Source organism: Lutra lutra, chromosome 16, assembly GCF_902655055.1.
Source record: "Lutra lutra chromosome 16, mLutLut1.2, whole genome shotgun sequence".
In the NCBI taxonomy this organism is placed as follows: Eukaryota; Metazoa; Chordata; class Mammalia; order Carnivora; family Mustelidae; genus Lutra; species Lutra lutra.
The window spans coordinates 20,541,777-20,565,370 of NC_062293.1; the positions used below are offsets into that span (position 1 = coordinate 20,541,777).

General features: G+C 56.7%; 2 protein-coding genes across 4 annotated transcripts in view; both read left to right on the forward strand.

Annotated features, from left to right (window-relative positions):
* Nucleotides 1-4,830, forward strand: part of P3H4 (prolyl 3-hydroxylase family member 4 (inactive)) — a 20,426-nt gene extending 15,596 nt beyond the window's left edge. The window contains exons 9-10 of the transcript XR_007123453.1: nt 1,237-1,240; nt 4,819-4,830. The gene's annotated coding sequence lies outside the window, so the exon portion shown is untranslated. The remainder of the gene's footprint in view (nt 1-1,236; nt 1,241-4,818) is intronic.
* On the forward strand, nt 1,157-23,205 carry JUP (junction plakoglobin). 3 transcript variants are annotated; one of them, XM_047707975.1, is made up of 15 exons: nt 1,157-1,310; nt 11,636-11,848; nt 13,412-13,671; nt 13,894-14,132; nt 14,844-15,045; nt 15,844-15,988; nt 16,124-16,227; nt 17,361-17,699; nt 18,872-19,027; nt 19,247-19,366; nt 20,730-20,880; nt 20,991-21,112; nt 21,598-21,637; nt 21,896-22,061; nt 22,374-23,205. In XM_047707975.1, the coding sequence occupies exons 2-14, from the start codon at nt 11,644-11,646 to the stop codon at nt 22,045-22,047; spliced, it is 2,235 nt and encodes a 744-aa protein (XP_047563931.1). In that variant the 5' UTR covers nt 1,157-1,310; nt 11,636-11,643; the 3' UTR covers nt 22,048-22,061; nt 22,374-23,205. The 3 variants fall into 3 exon arrangements, with proteins under 3 accessions (XP_047563931.1, XP_047563932.1, XP_047563933.1); XM_047707976.1 differs by having other exon boundaries at nt 1,164-1,310; nt 11,639-11,848; XM_047707977.1 differs by having other exon boundaries at nt 1,189-1,394.
* Nucleotides 23,206-23,594: the final 389 nt, after the last annotated feature.

Consider the following 23,594-nt stretch of genomic DNA (forward strand, 5'->3'; position numbering starts at 1 on the left):
CCACCACTGAGAGGGCTGCTGCCCCATTTCTTTTATGCTTGTGTTGATTTCCTTTAGATCTGATGCCTGATTTTTTCCCAAACTCACCACTATTTTCTCTTTCTTTGTCCCAAATCATTGCTCTTCTGTCTCTGCCCAGAATTTTTTTTTCTTTTCTCCCCACCCCTCCCCACTGCTTTAACATTTATGTCTATGCTATTATTCCACCAGGAGAACATGCGTTTGGTGGGCCTTGAAATGAGAAGAAAGGGGTTCTAGTGTAGGATATGCTACTTTGTTGTTTTGTGACTTCTCTGAATTTCAGCTTCCCCATCGTCGAAATGATGCTCATTTTGTTGTCTTAAATTTTTTTTCAGAATTGTCGTGAGAATTAAATAAACCCCTCCCTATCTTTAAATTCTAACTTTTAGCAGTTGTCCAAGTGACTTCAGAAACCTTAATTTTATTCCTGCACCCCCCATGAGACAGAAACAGCGAATATACCCATTTTACAGATGAAGAGAAACAGGAAGAAAGATGAGGTAACTGGCTGAGATCATGTAGATACTAAGTGGCAGAACCCAAACCCAGGCCTTCTAATTCGAAATCTCATGAGCAGTCTGTCTTTGGGGGAAAAATCCCAACCCAGAAAAAAAAGCCTATGAAGTGCTATACAAATATGTTATTATCCCTCTGTGGCAAGGGTGAATAAGCCCAAAGAAGCATCATGCCTGACGCTGAGTTGGCTGGCCTGTGAAGGCGTCTGTCCTTTCCCATGGCGCCTCCTGACTCACCTGTTGGACAGGTAGGGGGAAGGGGAGAGTAATGAGTCTCACCTGCTCAGAGCTAGGGTGGGGCAAGACACACCCCATCCTTCCCATTGGTTGTTTCCTTAGTCTTACTGACAATCCCTTGCCCAATCAGGAGGAAGTAACCTTCTATCTGCCAATAGGTGCGGAGTGAGGATGAAACCTCAAGTTGGAGGCGGACCCCAGACCAGCAGTCCCTGGAGCCAATGGCCAGCGGATAAACAGAGGCGGCTGTGGAAGAGGACTGGGCGCGAGGCTCCGCCCCTCGACGGGACTGTTAGAAGAGGCAGCCAGTGAACCCTCATCAGCGGGTGGGCGTTTCCCTAGGGGCGGAGCTTCGAGGGGGCGAGAGGCGTGGCTTGGCTGTCAGGTCCCTTCGCCTTTTGTTCGGTTACTGAGTTGCTGCCTTGGCCAGAGCCCGGAGCAGCCGCCGCCCGAGCGCGCCGAGCTCAGTTCGCTGCCCGCGCCGGCTCCCAGCCCGGCCCGACCCCTACACCCAGCCCGGCCAGGCTCCACAAGCAGGTGCGGACGATCGGGGCAGGGATCGCTGGGGTGAGGGAAGGGCGGCGAGCGGCGGAGAGGTCGATCCCCGCTGTCTCCGGGCAGGTGAGGGAGTGAGAGGGAGAGCGCCACCCTGCACCGGCGGCAGGGGGCGCGCTGGGGCGCTTGGGCGCGGCGAGTCAGGGGGCGCGAGGTTCCGGCGGAGTGCGCTGGGGGCTGCGTGAGCTGGAGATCCCGCGAAGGGCAGGGAGGGATGAGGGCAGGTGCCTCTGGGGTCGCGCCTGACCTGCGGCCCGTGGAGCTCGCCCGACGCGGCGTCCCCGACTCTCGCTCTGACTCTTGCGAGGGAGACTTTGCCCTGCTCCTCTGCGTCCCAGGGCTCACTCTGTAGTCAGTAATGTATAGTTCGGGAAACTTGCTGCCACTGGTGTCTTTGGGGCCACCCTCACCCCACCTCACGCGTCATCCTCGCTTTCCCTCCCTCTCTACTCCCCCAGGCTTGGGTGGGGCCCTATTGTCTGCGCCCGACTTGCCCAACCGTGGGGGCTGAGCACACATTTTCCCAGCGACGCGGGCCCCACCTGCGGAGCAGGTGAGCACTCGGAGTCCAGAGGCCCGGCCCTCCAGCTCCCCGCCTCGTCCGTACAGTACCTGCAGCGCCTCCCTCCGCCCCGGTGGGTGCCGGGCTAGGGCTCTGCCGTCGGAGGAGGGATGGGATGACAGCGGAACTGGCGCAGGGCCGGGGTTGCGCGGCCAGCTGGTGTCTGACGCCCGTGGCCCGGACTGGGGTCTGAGCGGAGGGGTCGTGGCTGGTTGGAGAATTCCCTGGCCCAGTTTCCAGTAGCTACTGCTACCAGAGCGTCCACAGGGAACTGGACTACTCTTCTTCACTAACCTCTTATTGTCGAAAAAAAAAAAAAATCACCCAAAACAAACTTTCTAGGAGGACGTATTCACCGCAGATTTCTCTGCGGGTTTTCCTGCCTCCTTGCCCAAGGATTTCCCCCCAGGCTTAGGGGGTCAGTCTTGGAGCAAAGCTCCCTCCCCCAGCCCGCACGGCTGAACCAGGGCCAGTGCCTGCGCTCTGACCCAGTCCTCCCTGCCCCCACCTCCAATCCTGTTTGCTGGGCCCCTGGGACCCGAGGTGGGGGCAGGGGTGGGGGGCGTGGGCCAAAGGGGAAGCAGCTTCTTCCTTCTCTTCCTGCCTCCGGGGACCACCACACCCCCTCGCTTGAGGCTTGCGCCAGTAGCTCTCTCCCAAGCTTTGCCCCCTCCCCAGGAATGGGGGTGGGGCAGGGCCCGGTCAAACCAACGAGGGTGGGGGGGAGCGATTGTTCTGGCCTTTTTCCACTCTCCCCCATCCCCCACGTTATATAGCTGGATGGTCTTTGAGGCTGAAAAGTGTGGAGCTTGGGGTTTGGTTGCCATTTGATTTCTGGATTTTGAAGGTACAATTCCTTCTAGAGGCTTTTGCAGTCAGTCTCCCAGCCTCGCCTCCCCTTCCTGAGAGAGTTGGGTGGGGCGAGTGGGACAGGCATGGGGACAAGGTTTCAGGAGAGAGGCATGAGGGCCCCCCAGTTTACTGAGGGCCCCTTCCCTGGGCAGAGCTGGAGATCCCCAGGCTTTCAGCACTGGTTTTTAAAAATCTGAAGTGTGATCTTTCTGCAGGATTTTGGATGCCAGCTTCCTTGGGGGAATGGAAGAGCCAGGCTCTCCCTCAGTCCCGGGGTGAAGGGAATATTGGAAGGAATCTGGGCTGCTTGGTCTAACTCATTTGGGAAGACCCTACCACCTCTTTCAAGGTTGTGGTTGGGGTGTGGGGGGGGCGGTTCAGACCCATCCTCATGAAGTTCCCTGGGGGAGGGGGAGGAGGAGGAGGGAACCCCATCCTTCTTTAATGGGTAGTGTACCTCTGGGGAGCCAAAAGGTCACAGAATTTGGGCAAAAATAACCTGTTTTCCCTCTTCCATGTGCCAGAGTGGAGGAGGGGAAGGCGTTGTAATTACATTGGTTAAATGATTAGTTTAGCTAATCTGGTTGTGGCTGTGATCAAAAGATAATAGTGAGGAAGTATTGCAAGGAGGTTCCTGGTGGCAACTGGTGGTTCTCCTCGCTGGAGGTAGGAGGGGAAAAGGTAGGATCCAATGAGTCATTTCTTGCTAGATCGAGCACTAGCTTGGGTGACAGAAACCCTCTCTCCACCTTGCCCCACCCCCATTCCTTCTGGAGCCTTTGTTGGGGCTGCCAGGGCCAAGGCTTTGTGAATGTGTAGGAACAATGTGTAGAACGATCCCTTCCTGGAGGCTGGAGGGGCAGGTCCCCCTGAGGGGTAGCGGAGAGGGGCCGCCTGAGAATGAGATGGGGTGATTGACTGTCAGTGGAAGGACTGTAGGGGCCAGTTCTAAGCACAGTGAAATGGGCATGGCCTGAGCTGGGTTTGAGTCTCAGCTCTGCCACTCATTACCTGTGTGGCTTCGGTGAGGTCCCTTCATCTCTCTGAGCCTCAGTGACCTCTGCAAAATGGGAGTAATAGTACTTTATGCCCAATAGTACTTGACAAATGGTAATTAAGAATGCTTTACAGGAGGGCTTTACAGATACAAGCGGTTTCTTTGCGCGTTCTCGCTCATTTCTTAGAACAATCCCTAGAGGCAGGTATCATCACCCCATTCAGGAGACAAGGAGGAAACTGAAACTCAGGGAAGTGAAGTCAAGTGCCAGAGATTGCAGAGTGAGACCCAAGCAGTTGCCAAGACTAGCCTTTGGGTCCTCTGGTTCCAAGCCCAGAGCCCATCTTACCACGTATCAACCCTCCGCAGCTCTGGGAAGAACGTGCCACTGTTTGGAGAGCCTCTGCTTGGGACTTTGGGGAGAAGACAATTCTAAATGAACCAGGAAGGTTTGTGTGGGTAGTGAAGGTGGGGGCAGGTTGGTCAGGAGGGGGTGACTCATGTCCTAGCCTCCAGCCAGAGAGGGGGCCATCTCCCTAAGGCCAGGGCCTGTGATCATGTGTGGAGGAGGCTGGTGGGGGAGAGAGGAGGGCAGGGGTCAAAGCTGCTGCTGCCTCCTGGTTTGTGCTGGGCTGGATCCTGGCTGCTTTGGGCTTGTCCCTGTATAGGAAGTGGGGCTTCCTGCTTTGCTGGGGGCTGGGGCTGGGCCAAGGTCAAGGGGAGCCTGGTCTCTGGGGAAAAGAGAGAAATGAGAGATTCAGGACTGGGCCATGGTGCTGTAGGATTGTGCCAGTCAGTATTGCCTGGCTTCTCTGGGGCCAAGAGCTGGCTGTCCTCTTTCTGGGAGCCGGGGGGAGTTGGAGGGCCTTTCAGGGGATGGGGTGGGGTCAGCCAGAGCCTTGGTCCCTGAGGGAGGGGCTGGTGTCACAGTCCTCTCAGACCCGCCTGGCTTTGGCGCCTCTGCCCACTGGGCTCCAGACACCAGAATGGGCCTGAGAAATGGGGCCTCTCTCTGTGTGGGTGCACACCAGGCACTGAGTCTGTCAGCACTGGGTTTTTGGATCCCTTGAGGTCAAGAGGGGACTCTGGGCATGGAGATTATTGATCCTGGAGAAGAGAAGGCTGAGGGGACTTGATGTGACAGAGAAGGAAAAGACCACGATCTCAGTCCTGACTGATGCTATAAAGAGGGTGCCATCACCCCTGGGGACAATGGCACTGGGACTGATGTTCTTTTTTTTTTTTTTAAGATTTTATTTATTTATTTGGGGACAGAGATCACAAGTAGGCAGAGAGGCAGCCAGAGAGAGAGAGGGGCGGGGGTAAGCAGGCTCCCTGCTGAGTGGAGAGCCCGATGCGGAGCTCCGTCCCAGGACCCTGAGATCATGACCTGAGCCGAAGGCAGAGGCCCAACCCACTGAGCCACCCAGGCGCCCCTGGGACTGATGTTCTTAGGGAAAGAATGGCGGCTAGACAGGAGGAAGGAATTCCTGTCTGTCAGAGATGAGATCTTGCGTTGCTGAGTAAAAGGGAGAGATGGAAGGTCAGAGGTGACTCTTCTCTGAAGAGGAGGAAGCGGGGCTCTGTCTGCCTCTGCCAGAGCTGGAGGAGCACCATTGTGGCCCAGGAGAGAGTGCAGGCAGGACTCAGTACCTTTGGTGCCAGTCTGAGGTCTGTTGGGGTCCCTGGGGAAAGTCACAGTCTGGTATCTTTTGAGAGAAGAGAGTCCTGGCAGTAAGAGGGACAGGTATCCATGAGCTGGCCGGCCCAGTGACCTTCTACAAAGAGAAAGAGAGGTGTGGCTGGGGCAGGTCACCCAGCTTTGTGTCCCTGCAAGTGACATTTTGAGGCCTCTCTCCCGGGACATGGTTGAATCTGATGAAGGTCTGGGGGCATGGACTGCCCCAATTTCTAGCAACTTCCTTGGCCAGGCCTGAAGAGAAAGCCCTTTGCTCAGCCTCCTGGCACCTCAGCCTTCGGGGGCCCACAGGACAAGAAGCTCAGCTCTCTGTGACCTGCAGAATGTGGGTTCACAGGCCTTGCCTTCTCTCCACTGTAGGGACACTGGGGAGGGTGAGGGATAGGCAGAGTTGGGATGGGATGGGCAATCAGTATGTTTATTTGGGGATGAGGAGGAGGTTGGGCTCTGATTTCTCCTCTCTCTTGATGGAAAAGTAATTATCTGATCATTATAAAAAATTATTAAAAGTTTAGGAAAGTTTACAAGAGAAGAAAAAAAAAAACCCGTAATCTTACTCCATAATCCCGCCACTAACATTTTTTCCCCCTCTCTTTTCTTGTTTCTTAGCCTCTGCCTTGATGATCTCATGCTCTGTATATAATAAAACGTTTTAACCAAACCTTTATCCAAATCCTAGTTTTCTCCAGCAAATTAGGGAACTCAAGGTTGGTTCTTCCCTGTACTTCTTGGGAGAGGGTCAGGCAGATCCCTGCAGAATGAAACCCTGGGGGACCACCCTCTAAGGAGGGGATACCAGCTGGGGTCAGGGCTGTCCAGCCCCCTGGGGACACTGGTGTGTGGGGCCTCACTGACACAAGTCAACCTTTTGCTGTTTCCTGAGGCCGGCTGCAGTGTTTTTCCAGTCTCAGGAGCCCTGGTTTGGGGTGATCCACCGGTTTGGGTTTTTGCCCACAGAGGGTCACCAGCAGAGACCAGAGCTCCAGCTGGAGTCCTCTTCTAGGGGAGCCCGGAGGTGCTTGGGGTCGAGCCACCTGGCCTTGCATTTCCCTCTCTTCCAAGTCCCCTTCATTTTCCCACCCTGATTTGTTTGCTTTGGGAAGGAGCCCAGAAGGAAGAAAACAAACAGCAGCTGGGACGGCCTGACCTGAGCCTCCCCCACCCCCATCCAGTCCTGGGTAGCAGCTTGGGCTGTCCTCCAGACCGGAAGTGAGGGTTTTCCTCTGGAAGCATCCAGGAGGACGGGCTCCTCTGTCTTCTCCTGTCCCCAGGGCCCTGGCCATAGGTGGTGCCCGTTTCTGTCTCTGCCTGCTCGGAATGACCATTCTGAAAGGAGAGACTACAAAATCTGTCTAGGAACCTCTAGTCTGTGGGGATGTTTCCTGCTGGAGCCGCTGGTCTGAGGGGAGAGGCCTGTTTGGGAAGCCTCAGCCTGATGGGGGAGACAGGGCTCTAGAGGGAAGCAGTCACGTCTGTCTCTACTTTTTTTTTTTTTTTAAGATTTTATTTATTTATTTGACAGAGAGAAATCACAAGTAGGCAGAGAGGCAGGCAGAGAGAGAGGAGGAAGCAGGCTCCCTGCTGAGCAGAAAGCCCGATGTGGGGCCCGAACCCAGGACCTGGGATCATGACCTGAGCCGAAGGCAGCGGCTTAACCCACTGAGCCACCCAGGCGCCCCGACGTCTGTCTCTACTTTTCTAGGGTCTGTTTCGGTCAGTTCTTGGGACCGCTGGCCAGATCTGGACTAAAGTCAGAGGCTGGAAGGGTGGGGGCTGGTGACCCTGCTCAGCCCAGCTTCTTCTCTCTGGGGACTGCTATGTGGGGAATGTCCCGGCCTGACTGGCCTGGCCACCCCTGGCTGCAGGAGGCAGCCCATGTGACTGGGAAGAGGGGAGTGAGGAGAGAGCAGTGAGCAGCACTGGGTCGTCTCTCCTAGACTGGACATAACTCTTCCTCCCCAGCCACACGCCACCCCCAATATTGTATTGTATTGGGCTTAGGGCTGGGAGATAGACACCCTCCCTGGTCCTGGGTCCCAAAAAGCAGGCTGGCTGCTGGCCACCTTGCCAGGCCTGGCTCTGCTGGGCTCCTCCTCTCCCATGTCTGCGCTCGGCTAATAGAAGAAAGATGGCCTGGGCCTTTACTATCGAAAGAGGGCTTCCCCTGGTCACGGTCATGGCTGTGTGAGATCCACGACATGGGGTCTGAAGAAAGGAGTGGCTGGATCATCTCTACTTTGCAGATGGCTTAAGGAAATCGGATGACTTGCCCGAGGGCATGCAGCCAGTGAGTGGCAGGGCTGACAGATCCCTTCCCCTGACTCCCAGGCTCTCCTGCTCTGCCCAAAGCCCCTTCCCTCTGTCACGGAGCTGGTGATCGGCGTCCACAGGGTGCTGGCCCGAGGAACTTCTGGAGGGCCCTGCCTGCTCTTCAAGCTCCCTCATGCAGTGTGTCTAAGCCTCCTTCCAGCAGGCCTCCCGGGTGGCCCATTCTTGTCTGTGTTTCCAGGTGTTTCATTGAACCTTGGCATTGTGCTGCCCAGCTTAGCCGTGCCAAGCACTGACAGCGGTGCTGGAGGGGGCAGGGGCCTGAGGTAGCTCTGGGGGCAGGGTTTTTGTTTTTATTTAGTTTTTAAAAAAGATTTTATTTCTAAGCAATTGCTACACCCAATGTGGGGCTAGAAATTACAACCCCGGGATCAAGAGTTCCTGGTCCTCCTACTGAGCCCGCCCGGCACGCTGGGGGTGGTTACTTCAAATGTCAGGACTGGACCTCGCTGTGCCGGGACACACTCGGACTTAGGGTGCCCAGGGACAGCCCGCTGGGGTGTCCATGCTTGGGAGGAAGCAGTAATGGAGCGCAGGGTATGTCCAAAGTTCACCTGCACCCTCCCACCCAGTGTGCACCTCCGTGGGGAGGTTCCTTGGCGCTCCTTCTCCAGGGCCCAGGCTTTTCTTCCTATCCCCGGTACTGTTGGCACCCCACTCTGTGCTCTGGGAGCTGGCTTCCCCGCCTGTGTGGCCCCAGGCCTGCAGGAGAGCAAGCTGCTGAACAAAGGCTCCCCATACCCTTTGGAAAGGAAGGCTGCCTGCCCCATGTCTGCCTCTGCCCGGCTCTGAGTGGCTGGAGCTCGGGAGCAGGGCCCACGCCTGTCTCACCCACTTCCACCCTGGCTCTGTCCGGGGGCACTATGGCAGGGCCTGCTCTGGTCCGGGGTGGAGAGGGGTGAGACTGAGTTGGGTGCGGCCCCCTGCACCGTGGGAGCTGCCAAAATAGCACTTCTGTTTCTTGGTGAGAGAATTCCCTTGTTTTTCCTGTGAGCCCCTGAGGAGAAAGGTGGGGCGGCCTCACAGTACTGCCTGATGTCTGACTCCTGCCTTCCTGCTGTAGGAGGAGTTCACTCTGGGATCCATTCCTGGAGAAGCGTTCCAGTGTGTGTGGGGGTGTCCTCCCTGAACTGTGTGCCGTGTCTCCCCTGGCCCACCCTTAGCCTTCTCTTGTCTGTCCTGGGAAGCCTGAGTCTTAGAGATATCCCTGTTCCTCTGAGATCAGCTGGGCTGTTCTTCCTGTAGATGAACACAGAGGGCAAGGAATCATCTCAGGATACCAGTAAGCTTGTGGCTGAGCTGGGACCAGGGCCAGGGTCTGGGACTCCTGATGTTGTCGCAGCTGGTGCTCGGCCTCCAGCTGTGAGCGGCCTGGGCCTCCCCAGCCTCTCTGCCCGCTGGCAAGGGGCTCCACGCTTCCCTCGCCCTGGCCGCCCCCTCAGACACTGGTGTCTGGCCCCCTCTCCTTGACTGTCAGGAGCCAGGGGAGCAGCCCCGGTGAGTGGGCTGGAGGCCCGTGTGCCGCAAGGCGAACCCCGATCTGAGCAGAGCGCTGCCCTGTTCTCAGGGTGGTGTCTCTCTGTCTTTTCAGCTGGAAGCTGGGCGCCACACATGCCTGCCCAGGTGGCTTTGAGGCACTCGGGAAATTCATTTGACAGTAAAAGCAGCTGTGTGGCCTCCCCGCCCCGTGGACCCTTTGACCTCTGTGTGGCCTCTATCTCTCCCTGGGCAGCTGCCAGTCCTCAGCCCTCAGCTTCTCTTGGCTCCAAGCCTGGGTTGGCAGGGGTGCTGAGGGGCCTGCTGGGAAAATCCCCCTCCTATGGCCAGCCTTGACCTCAGTGATCCCTGTGGCTATGGGGCCGGCAAGAGGAGGAGGTGTGAGCCCTGAAGTTTGGGGTGAGGCCTGTGCCCCTCTGGCTGGGCTGAGAAGCCCCTGGGGGTAGGCGGCGCTCTCCACTGGGGAGGGCTCTTCCTGGCTCAGATGGGGTGTTCTTACTGATCCTGGCTGGAGATTTCCAGTTCGTCCTGAGCAGATCTGACGACAAGGCTCGGGGCCCAGCTGTGGGCTCAGCCCTCTGCCTGGTGTAGTGGCTGGATCCGTGCAGCTTCTAGAGCTTTACCTCCCTTCGGCTGTACTGGCACGGCCCAGGGCTCCTCCCTGGGGGCGGCTGCTGGTGCCTGGGAAGCAGCTGGATGCAGCTGGTGGCACGGAGCCTGCTGTCTGGGGCGCTCTGGGCCTGCTTCTGTTTATCAGCTCGAAACTCTGAGTCACTTGGGGTGAAGGGAGGAGAGGAAGGAGGTGGCTGGGAGCTGGTTTGGCTCCTGCCCCTGCTTGTTCCAGGTGTGCTCGCAGGTAGGGAAGGAGCCCGTGTTGCCATAAAAGGCAGGGAGGCCTGAGGATCATACATCCTCCCCAAGCCACCCCCCACCAGGGTGGCCCTGGGAGAAGGCGGACCCTGCTGACTTCGTTCCTGGGGCGGGGCCAGGCTGAGCCCCGCTGAACCGTGCTGGGCCTCACCCGGACCCTCATCAGGAGGGGACAGTAGGGTGAGGGGCTGCGGTCGTGTCTACCTTTGTGGGTGGACCGGCCTGGGGTCTGCTGTCTGACGCCACACTGTTTGTGCAAAGGGCACAGACCCGGGTGTCTGTCACGGCTCTGCCCTGTCCCAGCTCTGCCATTTCTTTTCTGTGCCCCCTCCCCTGGTGGAGCCTCAGGCTCCCTTGTCCATAAAGGGAGAGCACATGCTCGAGAGGATGATGGCATTCAAGAATGCTCTAGTGGGGGGAGGGGGTGTAGAGGCCCTCCCCGGAGCATAGCTTCCTGTACCTCTCCTCCCAGGGGCAGGACTCTGGAGGTCAGCTCCTGGGACAGGGATGCCCAGCAGACCAGGAGAGAATTCACTACCCTGGTCCACAGTAGGGCCCAGCAATTCATGAATCAAGTGCCCCCAAGTTTCTGCAGGGAGAGGAAGGTGTGCCTGAATAGCAGTGACACCCCCCCCCCTCCTCTATCCCTTATCTCTAGTCTGGGTTTTAGGAGGACAGGAGGTGAGAAAACCCCCCTGAGGAGGAGGTGATGTTGCTACATGGCACAGGCACGGCCACGGGCATGGCCATGGTCACCAACACTGAGCGCCTACGATGTGCCCAGCACTGAGCTGGGTCCTTTAGAAATCTGCCCTACTATGAGAGCCTGCAAGGGGCGTGGTATCCCATTTTGCAAATGAGGGTTGGGCTCTACGGAGAGGTGAATTGGCCCAGTAGTGTGTGGCTGATAATGGTCATTGGGGCTCGGAATTCTGGAAAAGGCTTCTAGGAGCTGGGGTGCTGGAGAGACAGGGATCTCAGGACTTGGGCCTCTGGGGTCACTTGTGATCCCACCCCATCTTCAGGAAAGGTCCTGAGATCCTGGAGTCTCAAGGGAGATTTTGACGGATCCCAGTGGCCTCCAGGGCTCTCCGGAGAAACCCGTCTGACTGCCCTACCCAGTTTCCTGTTCAATGCTTGGGGTGTAGGTACCTCATCAGAGACTTTCCCAGGGAGCCCCAGTGCACGGGGGTGGGTCTGCGGGACCCCAGAAGCTGCTGGAGGCCCTGTGTATCTTTTGCTCTGGGAGTGTTGGGCGGGGACAGCGAGGTGAGCGAGCTCAGGGCTGGGTTGGGGCCTCTGGCTCTTTGCTGCCCCACTGCCCATGGGGCTTACCCCACCCTGGGCTGGAGGTTAGCGATCTAAGCTCAGGACTCACCCTTGGGTATCCCATTGTGGGCAGTCCGTCCTGGGCCTGAGGATGGGCTGGAGCTGCGGGCTACACCAGGTCATGGGATGCCTCCCTGGGGCCAGCTGATTTCCTGCCATTCCTGTGTCCCCAGCAGCCGCCATGGAAGTGATGAACCTGATCGAACAACCCATCAAGGTGACTGAGTGGCAGCAAACATACACCTATGACTCTGGCATCCACTCGGGTGTCAACACCTGTGTGCCCTCGGTCAGTAGCAAGGGCATCATGGAAGAGGATGAGGCTTGCGGGCGCCAGTACACGCTCAAGAAGACCACCACCTATACCCCGGTGCCCCAGAGCCAAGGTCAGGATCACCAGGGACTCTTGCATGGAAACTATTTCACAGAAATACTTCAGCAGAAAAACAGCCTGGGCCCTGGAGGGAGGGCGCGGCAGAAGGAGGCAGACTTGGTTGGGGGCTCCTGTCTGAGGGAAGAGGCACAGCTACTTTGGGGTTCCCCCATCTGAGAGGGAGGTAGATTCCTCTTCCCTGAACCTCTAGTAGGGTGGGAGAAGTGAAGACCTTTCCTGCCAGTCTGAAGGCATGGTCCTGGCCCTCGAGGCATCCCTATTGTCCTCAGGGGACCCCTGGTCTGTCGGGGAAGATTGTGCTTTTGCTCTAGGAGCCTCAAGTTTGATGGGGAGGTAGGGCTCCCATTGAGGGTAGGAGGAGACCTGCAGGTAGGCTGAGGCTAGGTGGTGGCAAGACGACCCAGCTGCTGGCTCCCGGGCCTGGGGCTTCTGGCTGGGGTGCTGGCCTCTCTGGGGGAGAGGAGTATGTGGGCCCTAGGACTGCTGTCTATGGTTGCCTCCAGGGCCCCAAACATTGAGCTGTGGGTGCTGGGACAGGTGCGGGGTGGGCTGGGACAGGTGGAAGCCCTGTGGAGCTCAGTCTCAGTGCCCAGGACTCTCCTTCCGGGCAGTGGGCGGGGGCCAGCCATTGTGTTAATAGCTTAAAGTACAGCATTCAGGTGGGAAAGCTCTGTGGGTATCTCCTCCTTCCTGAATAATTGGAGGGTGGAATGTCTGCCTCTCTCCCCAGGGCATCTGGACACTTGCCCAGGGCAGGGCTGCCTGGGAAGCTTGGGCACCTACTTGTAGGACTCCTGGACTCACCCAGGTGGTGGAACCCGGAGTCTGAGCTGAGAACCCTCCTCGTGCTTTCTGAAACCCACACTCCCACCTTTCCCTCTGATCTGTATGATACTGGGTGGCCCTCTGGGCCTCTCTTTGCTTGCCTCTGTAATGGGAGACTTGCCTCTTTTGGAGATGATGAGGACGTAATTAGAATCATGAGATTTCAGGGTTGAAAGGAGACCTAGGTTGTCTCCTGCTACCCCAACCTGATTGTTAAGGGAGGGGTATAGGGTTGGGGTTTCAGCTCTGGAGTCAGGCTGAGTTCAGACCCCAGCTTGAGCTCCTAGAATCTCTTCTGTGCCTCAGTTTCCCCGTGTGTAAAATAGAGCTGATAATAGTACTTATCTCATAGGGGTATTACGAGATAAATGAGAAAATATAAGAAAAGCTTTTAATTCACTGCTAAGCACATAGTGAGTACTCAAAAGATGTTAAATATTCCTGTGAATAGTAACATTCATGAACAGGTTTTTTTTTCAGAGGGATTTACAACTAGTATATAATTCCCCTAAGAATTCTCTATGATGGGCAGACCAGGTGGCACCCCATTTTACGGCTGACTTAACCGCCCCAGTTAGTGGCAGAACCACGTGAGGGGTGTAACTGGGGCCTTGGTCAGGGTCAGTCCCAAGGACACAGGTGGCCTGTCTACAAGGCCTGCCTTGCTCCCCAGTGTTCCCCCACAATGTACCTTGTATGGCTCAGTCCCTGCCCATGGCTCACCCCCTAGGTGATCTGGAGTACCAGATGTCCACGACGGCCAGAGCTAAGCGAGTGCGGGAAGCCATGTGTCCTGGGGTGACGGGGGAAGACAGCTCGCTGCTGCTGGCCACCCAGGTGGAGGGCCAGAGCACCAACCTGCAGCGGCTGGCCGAGCCGTCCCAGCTGCTCAAGTCAGCCATTGTACATCTCATCAACTACCAGGACGACGCCGAGCTGGCCACCCGGGCCCTGCCTGAACTCACCAAACTGCTCAACGATGAGGACCCGGTCCGTGAGGGGCCTGGCTGGGGCAGGGGTGGGACAGAGAGTGGAGAGAGGTCAGGGGTCTGCGGGGAATGGCCTTACCACGGGCCCCATCAGCAGGGAGGGGAGAGTCTGAGCTGCGTCCCTCTGAACGTTGTGGAGGGGGCCCCTGGTCCTCTCCATCTCTCTGTGACAGCTGGCCCAGCCCATCTGCTCACTTTTTCCTATCCCTCCCCTCCCGCTCAGGTGGTAGTGACCAAGGCAGCCATGATTGTGAACCAGCTATCCAAGAAAGAGGCGTCACGGCGGGCGCTGATGGGCTCGCCCCAGCTGGTGGCAGCCGTGGTACGCACCATGCAGAACACCAGTGACCTGGACACGGCCCGCTGCACCACCAGCATCCTGCACAACCTCTCCCACCACCGTGAGGGGCTGCTCGCCATCTTCAAGTCAGGTGGCATCCCTGCCCTGGTCCGCATGCTCAGGTACCCACCCCTACCTACTGTGGGATCCCTGGGCCTCCCCTCCCTTGGGCTTCCATACAACATTTATTGAGGACCTACTGTGTGCCAGGTGCAACCCTGTGCCCAGTCCTGGAGCTCAGCAACTCACAGCTGAGCAGGGGAGATGGGCACATAAGGAACGAGCACATTAGTTCCCAGGATATGGTATAGGTTCAAGAGCGGTCTGCCCAACACTGCTCAGAGCTCTGAGCAGCTGTGCATGCTAACAGCAGGGTGTTGACAGACAAGCAGGGTTTGGCCCTTGTCAATGAAAGGAAGAGTATCCAGGGCAGAGGGAACAGCAGAGAGAGTTCTTTGCCTTCCATATTTTTCCCAGCCTTGCAAGGTCCCTTGGTCTTCCTCCCTCCTTATGTCCATTCCAGGCTGTGAGTTCCTTGAGATTGGAGACTGACCCCCTCCCTCCCAGGACCTCTGTAGCACATGGCCTCCCATGTGGTAGTAGACCTACTGTGTGCCCAGCCCTGGGCTAGGAGCCCAGGAGGAGGAGGAGTCATGGTCCCAGTGGGGAAATCGCTAAGGGTGGGGCGGGGCTCAAGGGACAATGAGATTTTAAGTCAAGGGCTGTTTCCACAGGGGTGTTGGTATGGGGAAGGCTTTATCAGGGAGGTAGCCCACATTCACGCCAAGCCCCTTGGGACCCGACTCACGTTAACCCCTTGCTCATTATCCTAGCTCCCCCGTGGAGTCGGTCCTGTTCTACGCCATCACCACGCTGCACAACCTGCTGCTATACCAGGAGGGCGCCAAGATGGCAGTGCGCCTGGCCGACGGGCTGCAGAAGATGGTGCCCCTGCTCAATAAGAACAACCCCAAGTTCCTGGCCATCACTACGGACTGCCTGCAGCTGCTGGCTTATGGCAACCAGGAGAGCAAGGTGCACTGCGCCCTGCCCCTAGCCCTGCCTCACAGTCCCCCAGGGCACCAACTTCTGCCCAGCAGCAACTTCTGGCCCTGAGTCCTTACCCTTTTTCGGTTAAATATGAGTATACGCAGCTGGATATCTTTCTTCATAGAACTGAATATTTTGAGGATAAGGAAAAGGAAAAAAAGTCACCGTCCTCACGCGACCACTGCTATCTCCATGTGCTTCCAGAAAGGCCAAGGCCATCTCGTGGGCTCATTTGTACCCAGTTGTAGCCATGGCAAATGTACAACGTTGCATCTGTTTTCTGCGTATTTTTAATCCCCCCCCCATCCTTAAAATCACCCTCTGTTGTGGCAAATAGCTTTTCATGAAGTGGGGCCTCCAGACCTTCTTCTTAGGGAGGGCATTTAGATTGCTCTGGATTTTCTGCCTTTATGAACAGTGCTGTAATGAGCAGCTTTGGGCACATGGCTTTTCCCAAAGAGTGGACAATTTTTTCATCAGTGAGGCTGTGGGTTTTTAATATTTGTGGGCTTTTACCCAGATCGCCAAACGCCTTCTGGAAGGATTGTATTACTTCCAACGTTGTTGTTGGTGGTGGTGTCTGTTAATACAGTTTGACTTTATCCTTGTCAGCCTTGTGTATTACCCTTTTTTCAAACTTTTTGGCGTTTTTAGTAGTCACAGAAGCGATTCAGGTTTTCGCCGAAGTTCAGTAGTGACAGCTCTGTTGCACCCTCTCCTTTCCTTGTTTCTTGTCCTGTTTCCTGTCTGTCTCCCACTCACTCTCCACTGTCTCCCCCTAAGCTCATTATCCTGGCCAATGGAGGACCCCAGGCCCTCGTGCAGATCATGCGTAACTACAGTTATGAGAAGCTGCTCTGGACCACCAGCCGTGTGCTCAAGGTGCTGTCCGTGTGTCCCAGCAATAAGCCTGCCATTGTGGAGGCTGGTGAGTGTGGCCTGCGAGGGTGGCCCGTGTGGCCAGGAGGGCCGGGATAGCGGCGGGGGGCTATCGACTTGTCCGGCAGCCATTCTTGGTGAGCCGTGTTCCCTGTGACTGACGTGTTCCTGTACCTTGCCCCAGGTGGGATGCAGGCCTTGGGCAAACACCTGACAAGCAACAGCCCCCGCCTTGTGCAGAACTGCCTCTGGACCCTGCGCAACCTCTCGGATGTGGCCACCAAACAGGTGAGGGGGGGCGTTTGGGCCCGGGCCCACCTCCCCAGCCAGCTCATCCTCCCCTCTTGCTGCGCACAGGCTCCTATCTGGGACTCTGCCCTTAGGAGCCGTGGGGAGCCTGTGGCCCAAAATCTTGTGTGTTGTGGCTGAGGCTGGAAACACCCTGAAATCCTCATCCCTTTAGCTTCAGGCTCTAGGGGCTGATGTTCCTAAGCTGAGTTCAGGTGGTCCCTGGGAAACAGTTTCAACCTAGACCCTGCGAGGAGCAGCAGTGATACACCAGGAGACGTGGGGGCTCTGGTGGCTAAACACATAGTTTAAGGAAAAACCTGGTTTTAGAACAAGACTGCTGATCCCTCCTTCCAGCCCGACTACCATTCCGAAGAGGCCCCCACACCCCCGTCAACAGGCAATTTATTCAGCCCCGGCCACATGCTGGACCCGGCTGGGCACTTGTGACCTTGGCTTGCTCACCCCTTTCAACAGCTAGAGGTGGCATAGGGGACCCAGGCGATCAGGTGAAGAAACAGGGGCCCAGGGAATTATGTAATGGCCCTCGGTCACAGCTGGTAAATGGTAGAGCTGGGACTCAGTGGTGTCATCCCAGAGCCTGGAGTCTTCCTCTTCTACCACAAGGCCCCTGGGGCTCCCCCTGGGAGGAGTGAGGCTCCTGGGTCAGTGATGGTCCCTGAAACGATTTGGCCTGGGGACCCCCGAGGGGGCAGCACGAAGGCCCAGAAAGATGAGAGGCTGGGAAGAGCAGGCCAGCTGGGCCCCTGAAGCATGTGGCCACCTCTGCACTTTCCTCCTCACCCTGCGTGGGTTTGAGGACACAGAGGGGCAGGGGCACTTAGAGACAGGCCAGGGTTCACAGCTGGCCTGCTGGCTGTGGCTGTGTGGGTGAGCCCCTCAGCTGCTCTGAGCAGCAGTGGCCTAGGGGGCGAGTACCCCCTTCTCCTGGGGTGTCATCGGCAGCGACACAGGGATGAAGTCTCTGAGGCATGGGTCAGGGCCCGTTGACTATCAGCTGAGTGGGCTTTAGACCCTGTCAGGCCATCTTGCTCCCGTGGGACAGATGTGAGGAGAACTTCTGGGAGTGCGACATCTCCCTCCCTCTCCGCTGTCTCACCCACAACCCACAGGAGGGCCTGGAGAGCGTGCTGAAGATTCTCGTGAACCAGCTGAGTGTGGACGACGTCAACGTCCTCACCTGCGCCACGGGCACTCTGTCCAACCTGACATGCAACAACAGCAAGAACAAGACGCTGGTGACCCAGAACAGCGGTGTGGAGGCTCTCATCCATGCCATCCTGCGTGCCGGCGACAAGGACGACATCACGGAGCCTGCCGTCTGCGCCCTGCGCCACCTCACCAGCCGCCACCCCGAGGCTGAGATGGCCCAGAACTCCGTGCGCCTCAACTACGGCATCCCGGCCATCGTCAAGCTGCTCAACCAGCCCAACCAGTGGCCGCTGGTGAAGGTGCCGTGGGGGGCCGCAGTGGGGGCTGGGCGAGGGGAAGGTGCTCTCTGCGGGCAGGCTTAGATGCTGGATGGGTCCAGGCAAGGTCGCTATGACAGAGAGGCCCTGAGTCCGTAGGCTGGGGTGGGCTCGAGATGCTGCATTTCTAACAGGTTCCCAGGGGGTGTGGCTGGTCCGTGGAACACATCACTTCCACTCACACTTCAGATATTAATCACACCGTCTAGATACAGGGAGGCTAGCCAAGTGTTGTTGGTCCGAAGGCCATGTGTCCCGCTAAAATTCAGGGGGGTTACTAACAAGACAACAAATAGAAAGGGTTCTGGGGGGGCAGTTAGCATCTGCTGTAGGGAGTTAAGGGTGTGAAGGGGGCTGCCTGGGTAGAGAAGAGCGAGCTGGCGGGGCTCCCACTGGTGAAATTTTAGACAGTCTGACAGGACAAATAAGAGTGAGTCTAAGGAGTTATACACTGAATTTTAACAATCCATAGTGAGGAAAAAAAAACAAACAAACCATGTCGTCCCTCCCTGGGGTTGGTCCCTACTGCAAGCTGGAGGTAGGGGGAGGGTTTGACCTAACAGCTCACTGACAGGTGACCGTGGCAGGCCATCTATCTTGTGCTCACATCCTCATCTCTCAAGACTTTTGTCCCTGCCCTCCTGGCTGCTTTTTTCGAGGGTTAGATGAGATGAGGGACTCTGGGAGGCCAGAGTGGTCCCTGGGAGATGGGGTGCCTCAGAGAAGAGGCTTCTTTCCAGAGCTGCCTTGCTGGGGATTGACAGCAGTGTGCGTATCACTAAAGCAGGAAGCTTTGGGGTCAACCATAGCAAGGACTCCCTGATAATCATGGTTTGGGACTTATCAGAAAAGCAGGTGTCTGGGGGAAGAGAGGCTGTTGAGAGAAGGGACAAGGGTGAGGGTCAAGGCATGGGGCCGGTAGAATGTTCTGGAATAGGGTATCGTTTTAGTTGGGGCTATTAGATGTGAGAACCCACAGATCCAGTGGAATAAGGGACATGGGCTGGGAGTGGTCTCATGGTCTGGAGATCTTCCAGCATGTCGGTGTCTGGCCTGGGGCACAGAGATGACAAGGGAAGGGGGAGATGATGCTGGGAAGTTGGGATTCTCCAGATGCCCAAGAAATGCCCCTATCATTGTCATTGTTCTTTCAGGCGACCATTGGCCTGATCAGGAATCTGGCCCTGTGCCCAGCAAACCACGCCCCGCTGCAGGAGGCAGCGGTTATCCCCCGCCTTGTCCAGCTGCTGGTCAAGGCTCACCAGGATGCCCAGCGCCATGTGGCTGCAGGCACACAGCAGCCCTACACGGTGAGCCAGCCTTCTGCGGCAGTCGGGTTGTCCTGTTGGTGAACGTATGCATGCGTGTGTGTGTGTGTGTGTGTGTGTGTGTGTGTGTAAGTGGGGAGGCAAGTTGTCACTGAGGCGATCTCCAGGGACCTGTGAGGTTTGTTGGATTGTCGTGGTGGGGGCATGTGGCCAGGTCCAAGAACCATCGGTTGCCCATCCCAGTGCCTTCTCTTTGCGCAGGACGGTGTGAGGATGGAGGAGATCGTGGAGGGCTGCACAGGAGCCCTGCACATCCTCGCCCGGGATCCCATGAACCGCATGGAGATCTTCCGACTCAACACCATCCCCCTGTTTGTACAGGTGAGTCTGGGGCAAGTGGACAGGAGAGGACCCTCCAACCCCTGCTCACCCCCTTGACGGAAATGGGGAGCTCAGCAGCCGTGGGTTTGGTGGGTCTGGGCCAGGCAGCAAGAGGTCTTCAGAGGAGTGTGGAAAAAGTGGCCACACCAGGAGTGAGCACTTAGCATATCCCTGCCTGGAGGCTTTCCAGGCTCAAAACCAAGGGAAGAGGGACGCCTGGTGGCTCAGTTGGTTAAACGTCTGGCTTTGGCTTAGGTCATGATCCTGGGGTCCTGGAATCAAGCATCGTGGAGCCTGCTTTTCCTTCTCCCACTCCCCTGCTTGTGTGCTTTCTCTGTCTTTCTCAAATAAATAAATAAAGTCTTAAAATAAATTAAAAAAAAAGAAGCAAGGAAATAGATCACAAATAAGAAAAATTACCTCCAGATTCGACCACATAAACATTAAAATCATCTGTATGTCAGGGGTGCCTGGGTGGCTCAGTGGGTTAAGGCCTCTGCCTTCGGCTCAGGTCATGATCCTGGGGTCCTGGGATCAAGCTCCGCATGGGGCTCTCTGCTCAACAGGGAGCCTGCTTCCCTTCCTCTCTCTGCCTGCCTCTCTGCCCACTTGTGATCTCTGTCAAATAAATAAATCAAATCTTAAAAAAAAAAGCAGGAATCAAAATTTATATATATAGGGCCACCTGGGTGGTTCAGTCGTTAAGCATCTGCCTTTGGCTCAGGTTGTGATCTCAGGGTCCTGGGATTGAGCCCCGCATCGGGCTCCCTGCTCAGAGGGTAGGCCGCTTCTCCTACTCCTACTTCCCTCGCTTGTGTTCCCTCTCTAGCTGTCTCTCTCTTTGTTAAATAAATAAAATCTTAAAAGAAAAAAAGAAAAATATATATATATAAATAAATAAAACAGGATTATGATAAAAAAAAAAAACCTGATGTAAATACATGGGTGTATTAACAGAGGGTGGGGAATTATGGCTGATTTTCTTTCCTGTTTCTTTATACTTTTCTTAGACTTTTCCACACCTTCTAGTAGGAGCTTGTGTTAAATCCAGAAAAAGAGGGGGTGCACCTGGGTGGCTCAGTCGTTAAGCGTCTGCCTTCGGCTCAGGTCATGATCCCAGGGTCCTGGGATCGAGCCCCGCTTTGGGCTCCCTGCTCAGTGGGAAGCCTGCTTCTCCCTCCCACTCCCCCTGCTTGTGTTCCCTCTCTCACTGTGTCTTACTCTGTCAAATAAATAAATAAAATCTTAAAAAAAAATTCAGACAAGAGAGGTGGAGATGGACAGGGTTGGGAGACTGGCTGCCCACCCACCTTAGACCTCACCCACCTGCACCCCTTCCCCACCCCATGCACCCTCTCCCCAGCTCCTGTACTCATCAGTGGAGAACATCCAGCGTGTGGCCGCTGGGGTCCTGTGTGAACTAGCCCAGGACAAGGAAGCAGCTGATGCCATTGATGCTGAGGGGGCCTCGGCTCCACTCATGGAGCTCCTGCACTCCCGCAACGAGGGCACCGGTGAGGGGCGTGCTCTGGGTGAGGGGGTGGCAGAGGAGGGCTGGGTCTTGGTCCTCCAGCCAGGGTGGAGGCAGGCGCCTGAACTGGTTTTTCCTTTCCTCTCTGCTCAGCCACCTACGCTGCTGCTGTCCTGTTCCGCATCTCCGAGGACAAGAACCCAGATTACCGTAAGCGTGTGTCTGTAGAGCTCACCAACTCCCTCTTCAAGCATGACCCAGCTGCCTGGGAGGCTGTGAGTATCGTGGGCTGGACTGCAACATATGGTTGTGCAAGTCGCGCACTGCTCAAGGACAGCGATTTTAAGGGGGCTCCTACTACATTATCAACTTCATAGATTTTTATTTTATAATTGGATCTCTGATGACAATTTCTAGCAGATGGGAGTAGTAGGGCAAACTATCTGTTTCTGAGGGGTGGGTAAGCCCCTGGTACCTGCTCTCATGTTGTCCCATGCACTGCTGTCCCCAAGGCTGTTCTAGTTCTGTGGGTTTCCCCAAGCATGAATGGTGGGCCCTTCCACCCTAGTGGGGGATGCCCGAGGAGAGGAGTCCCTTGGGGCACTGTGTAACCCTGTTTCATCTTCTCTTCTTTCGAGGGGTCTTTGCTTTTCCCTGGCCCCTTTTCTAGCACCATCTCTAGCTGCCCACCCCCCAGCCCAGAGCCTACGTTGTCCACCCTTCTCCCCTCCCCCAATGTTTTCTCTGTCTCTTTCCTTAGGCCCAGAGCATGATCCCCATCAATGAACCCTACGCAGATGGTAAGTGTGTGCAGAGTTCCTCGGGGACCACCAGGAGCCTGAGGTGTGGGTTCTCTGTGGATGTGAGCGACAGGAGGCACTGTGTCTCCAAGGCCAAAGGATCCACGGCAGCTTCTGTGTAGTGTCCACACACACTCCTGTCTAGGCCCCCTGATATGGGAGGTTGGAGAGGGGTCAGGCCCACTGGAGATGGACTGAGGGTTGTCCAGCAGGGTGGTCTACAGACTATAGAAGGTCCCCTTGCCTTCTCTTCCCCAGACATGGATGCCACCTACCGCCCCATGTACTCAAGCGACGTGCCCCTGGACCCCCTGGATATGCACATGGAGATAGACCCGGACTATCCCATCGACACCTACAGCGACGGCCTGAGGCCCCCCTACCCCGCGGGGGACCACGTGCTGGCCTAGCGGGCCCTGCTCCGGTATGGCTCCTTCCCGCTTCGCAGCCCTCCCTCATGCCCGTGGGCGGTCGAGACACACTTTTCCTGCCCTCTAGAACCTTCTCACAGAGGCCTGTCATGTTTCCTCTGAAACCCTGGCTCTTTTTGGCAGGGATTGAGTGTGGGGCCTTTTGCTATTGAGCTTCCCCCAAGGAAGGGCTGTGCCTTGGCCTGCCTTGGTCCCTTATCTTGCTAGGGGTAGGGAGTCCTGTCCCTCCTGTGGGTAGTGGCTGGGTGACAAGATCCTAGGGGCCGCAGGCCTGCCCTGACCCCTCTGTGTTGCCCCCCCCCCAGGTGTGATTCCTCATCTGAGAGGCTCTCTGTGCAGGCGAAGGGGCGGACAGAAAAGTGCCTGAGCCCCGGGGAGCAGGGCCGCGACTTCTCGCCGAACCCCACGCCTCCAGAGGTCCTCTGTAGGGTCTTTCTTGGGATGGTGATCTGCTCCTGCTTTTCTGTCTTGGGCTGTGGGTCTAGGGCCCAACACCCCCTCCCCACCTCTGTGGCCCTGGCACTAAAGCTTTAGACTCAATCACCCACGCTCTTCCCTCCCCCAGCAGTCACCCCCCACCCCCAGCCCACCCCGGGTAGCCTGACTCCAGCGGGGCCTGGTCACACAGCGCTTTGGTTCCTTCTTTGGGCCTGACTGTCTCACCGAACTCCAACCTACGAGCTGTTTTGATCCCTTCGGGTGTCCAGGACCCAGGTTCAAGGCCCAAAGCCCAGAATCCAAAGCTTGTTTGGAAAAGTTCAGGGACAGACCACGGAGATGGGACAGAGATGCAGAGAGTGAGTCCCCCCCACTCCGGGGCACTGCTGCACCTCTCTCCAGGACGCTCAGCTGGCTTCGGCCCCTTCCTGGGAGCCCTGGGGGTGTTTCCCTCACGCCCCTTCCCACCCACAGCTGCCCTAGCTGACTCCTGAGAAGTGCTCTTGGCTGACCCCTCTGGTGTGCGGTGGGGGGGCTTTCTCTTCCCCTTCCTGTTTCAAACCCACCACCACCTCCTGCACATGGGTGTGGGGGGTTGGGGGAGGTCCCAGCAGAGAGTTTTATTATTCTCGCTTTATGTTTTTGGTTATTGGTTTTTTTGTATAGACCAAAGCAAAGAAAATAAAACTAACACACAGATCTAATGGAGGCTGTACGGGGGGCGGGGGGTTGGTAGGGGTGGGATGGGGATATGGGGGCTCCCCAAGCAGCCTGGTACCTCCTTGGCTGGGCCCCACGTGCACTCCTGGCTACCTGTGTGCAGCAGGGACACAGAGAGGGGAGTCAAGGAGAAAGAGCAGTTAAGGATCTGGAGTAGCTTTAATTCAATTCACACACACTCAAGAGGCCTCCAGCTTGGCACCTTGGAACCTTAGGGGGTGGGAGGGCTGAAGAGATGGCTGGGCATGAGTCCCCCCTTCAGGGACACCAGGTCTCGTGTGTCTGTCCAAGGGGTGACCTCCTGGCTGGCCTCAGCCTCCAGTCCTGCCCCACCCAGCCTTAGCATACACGTGCTGGATTTCTCTTGG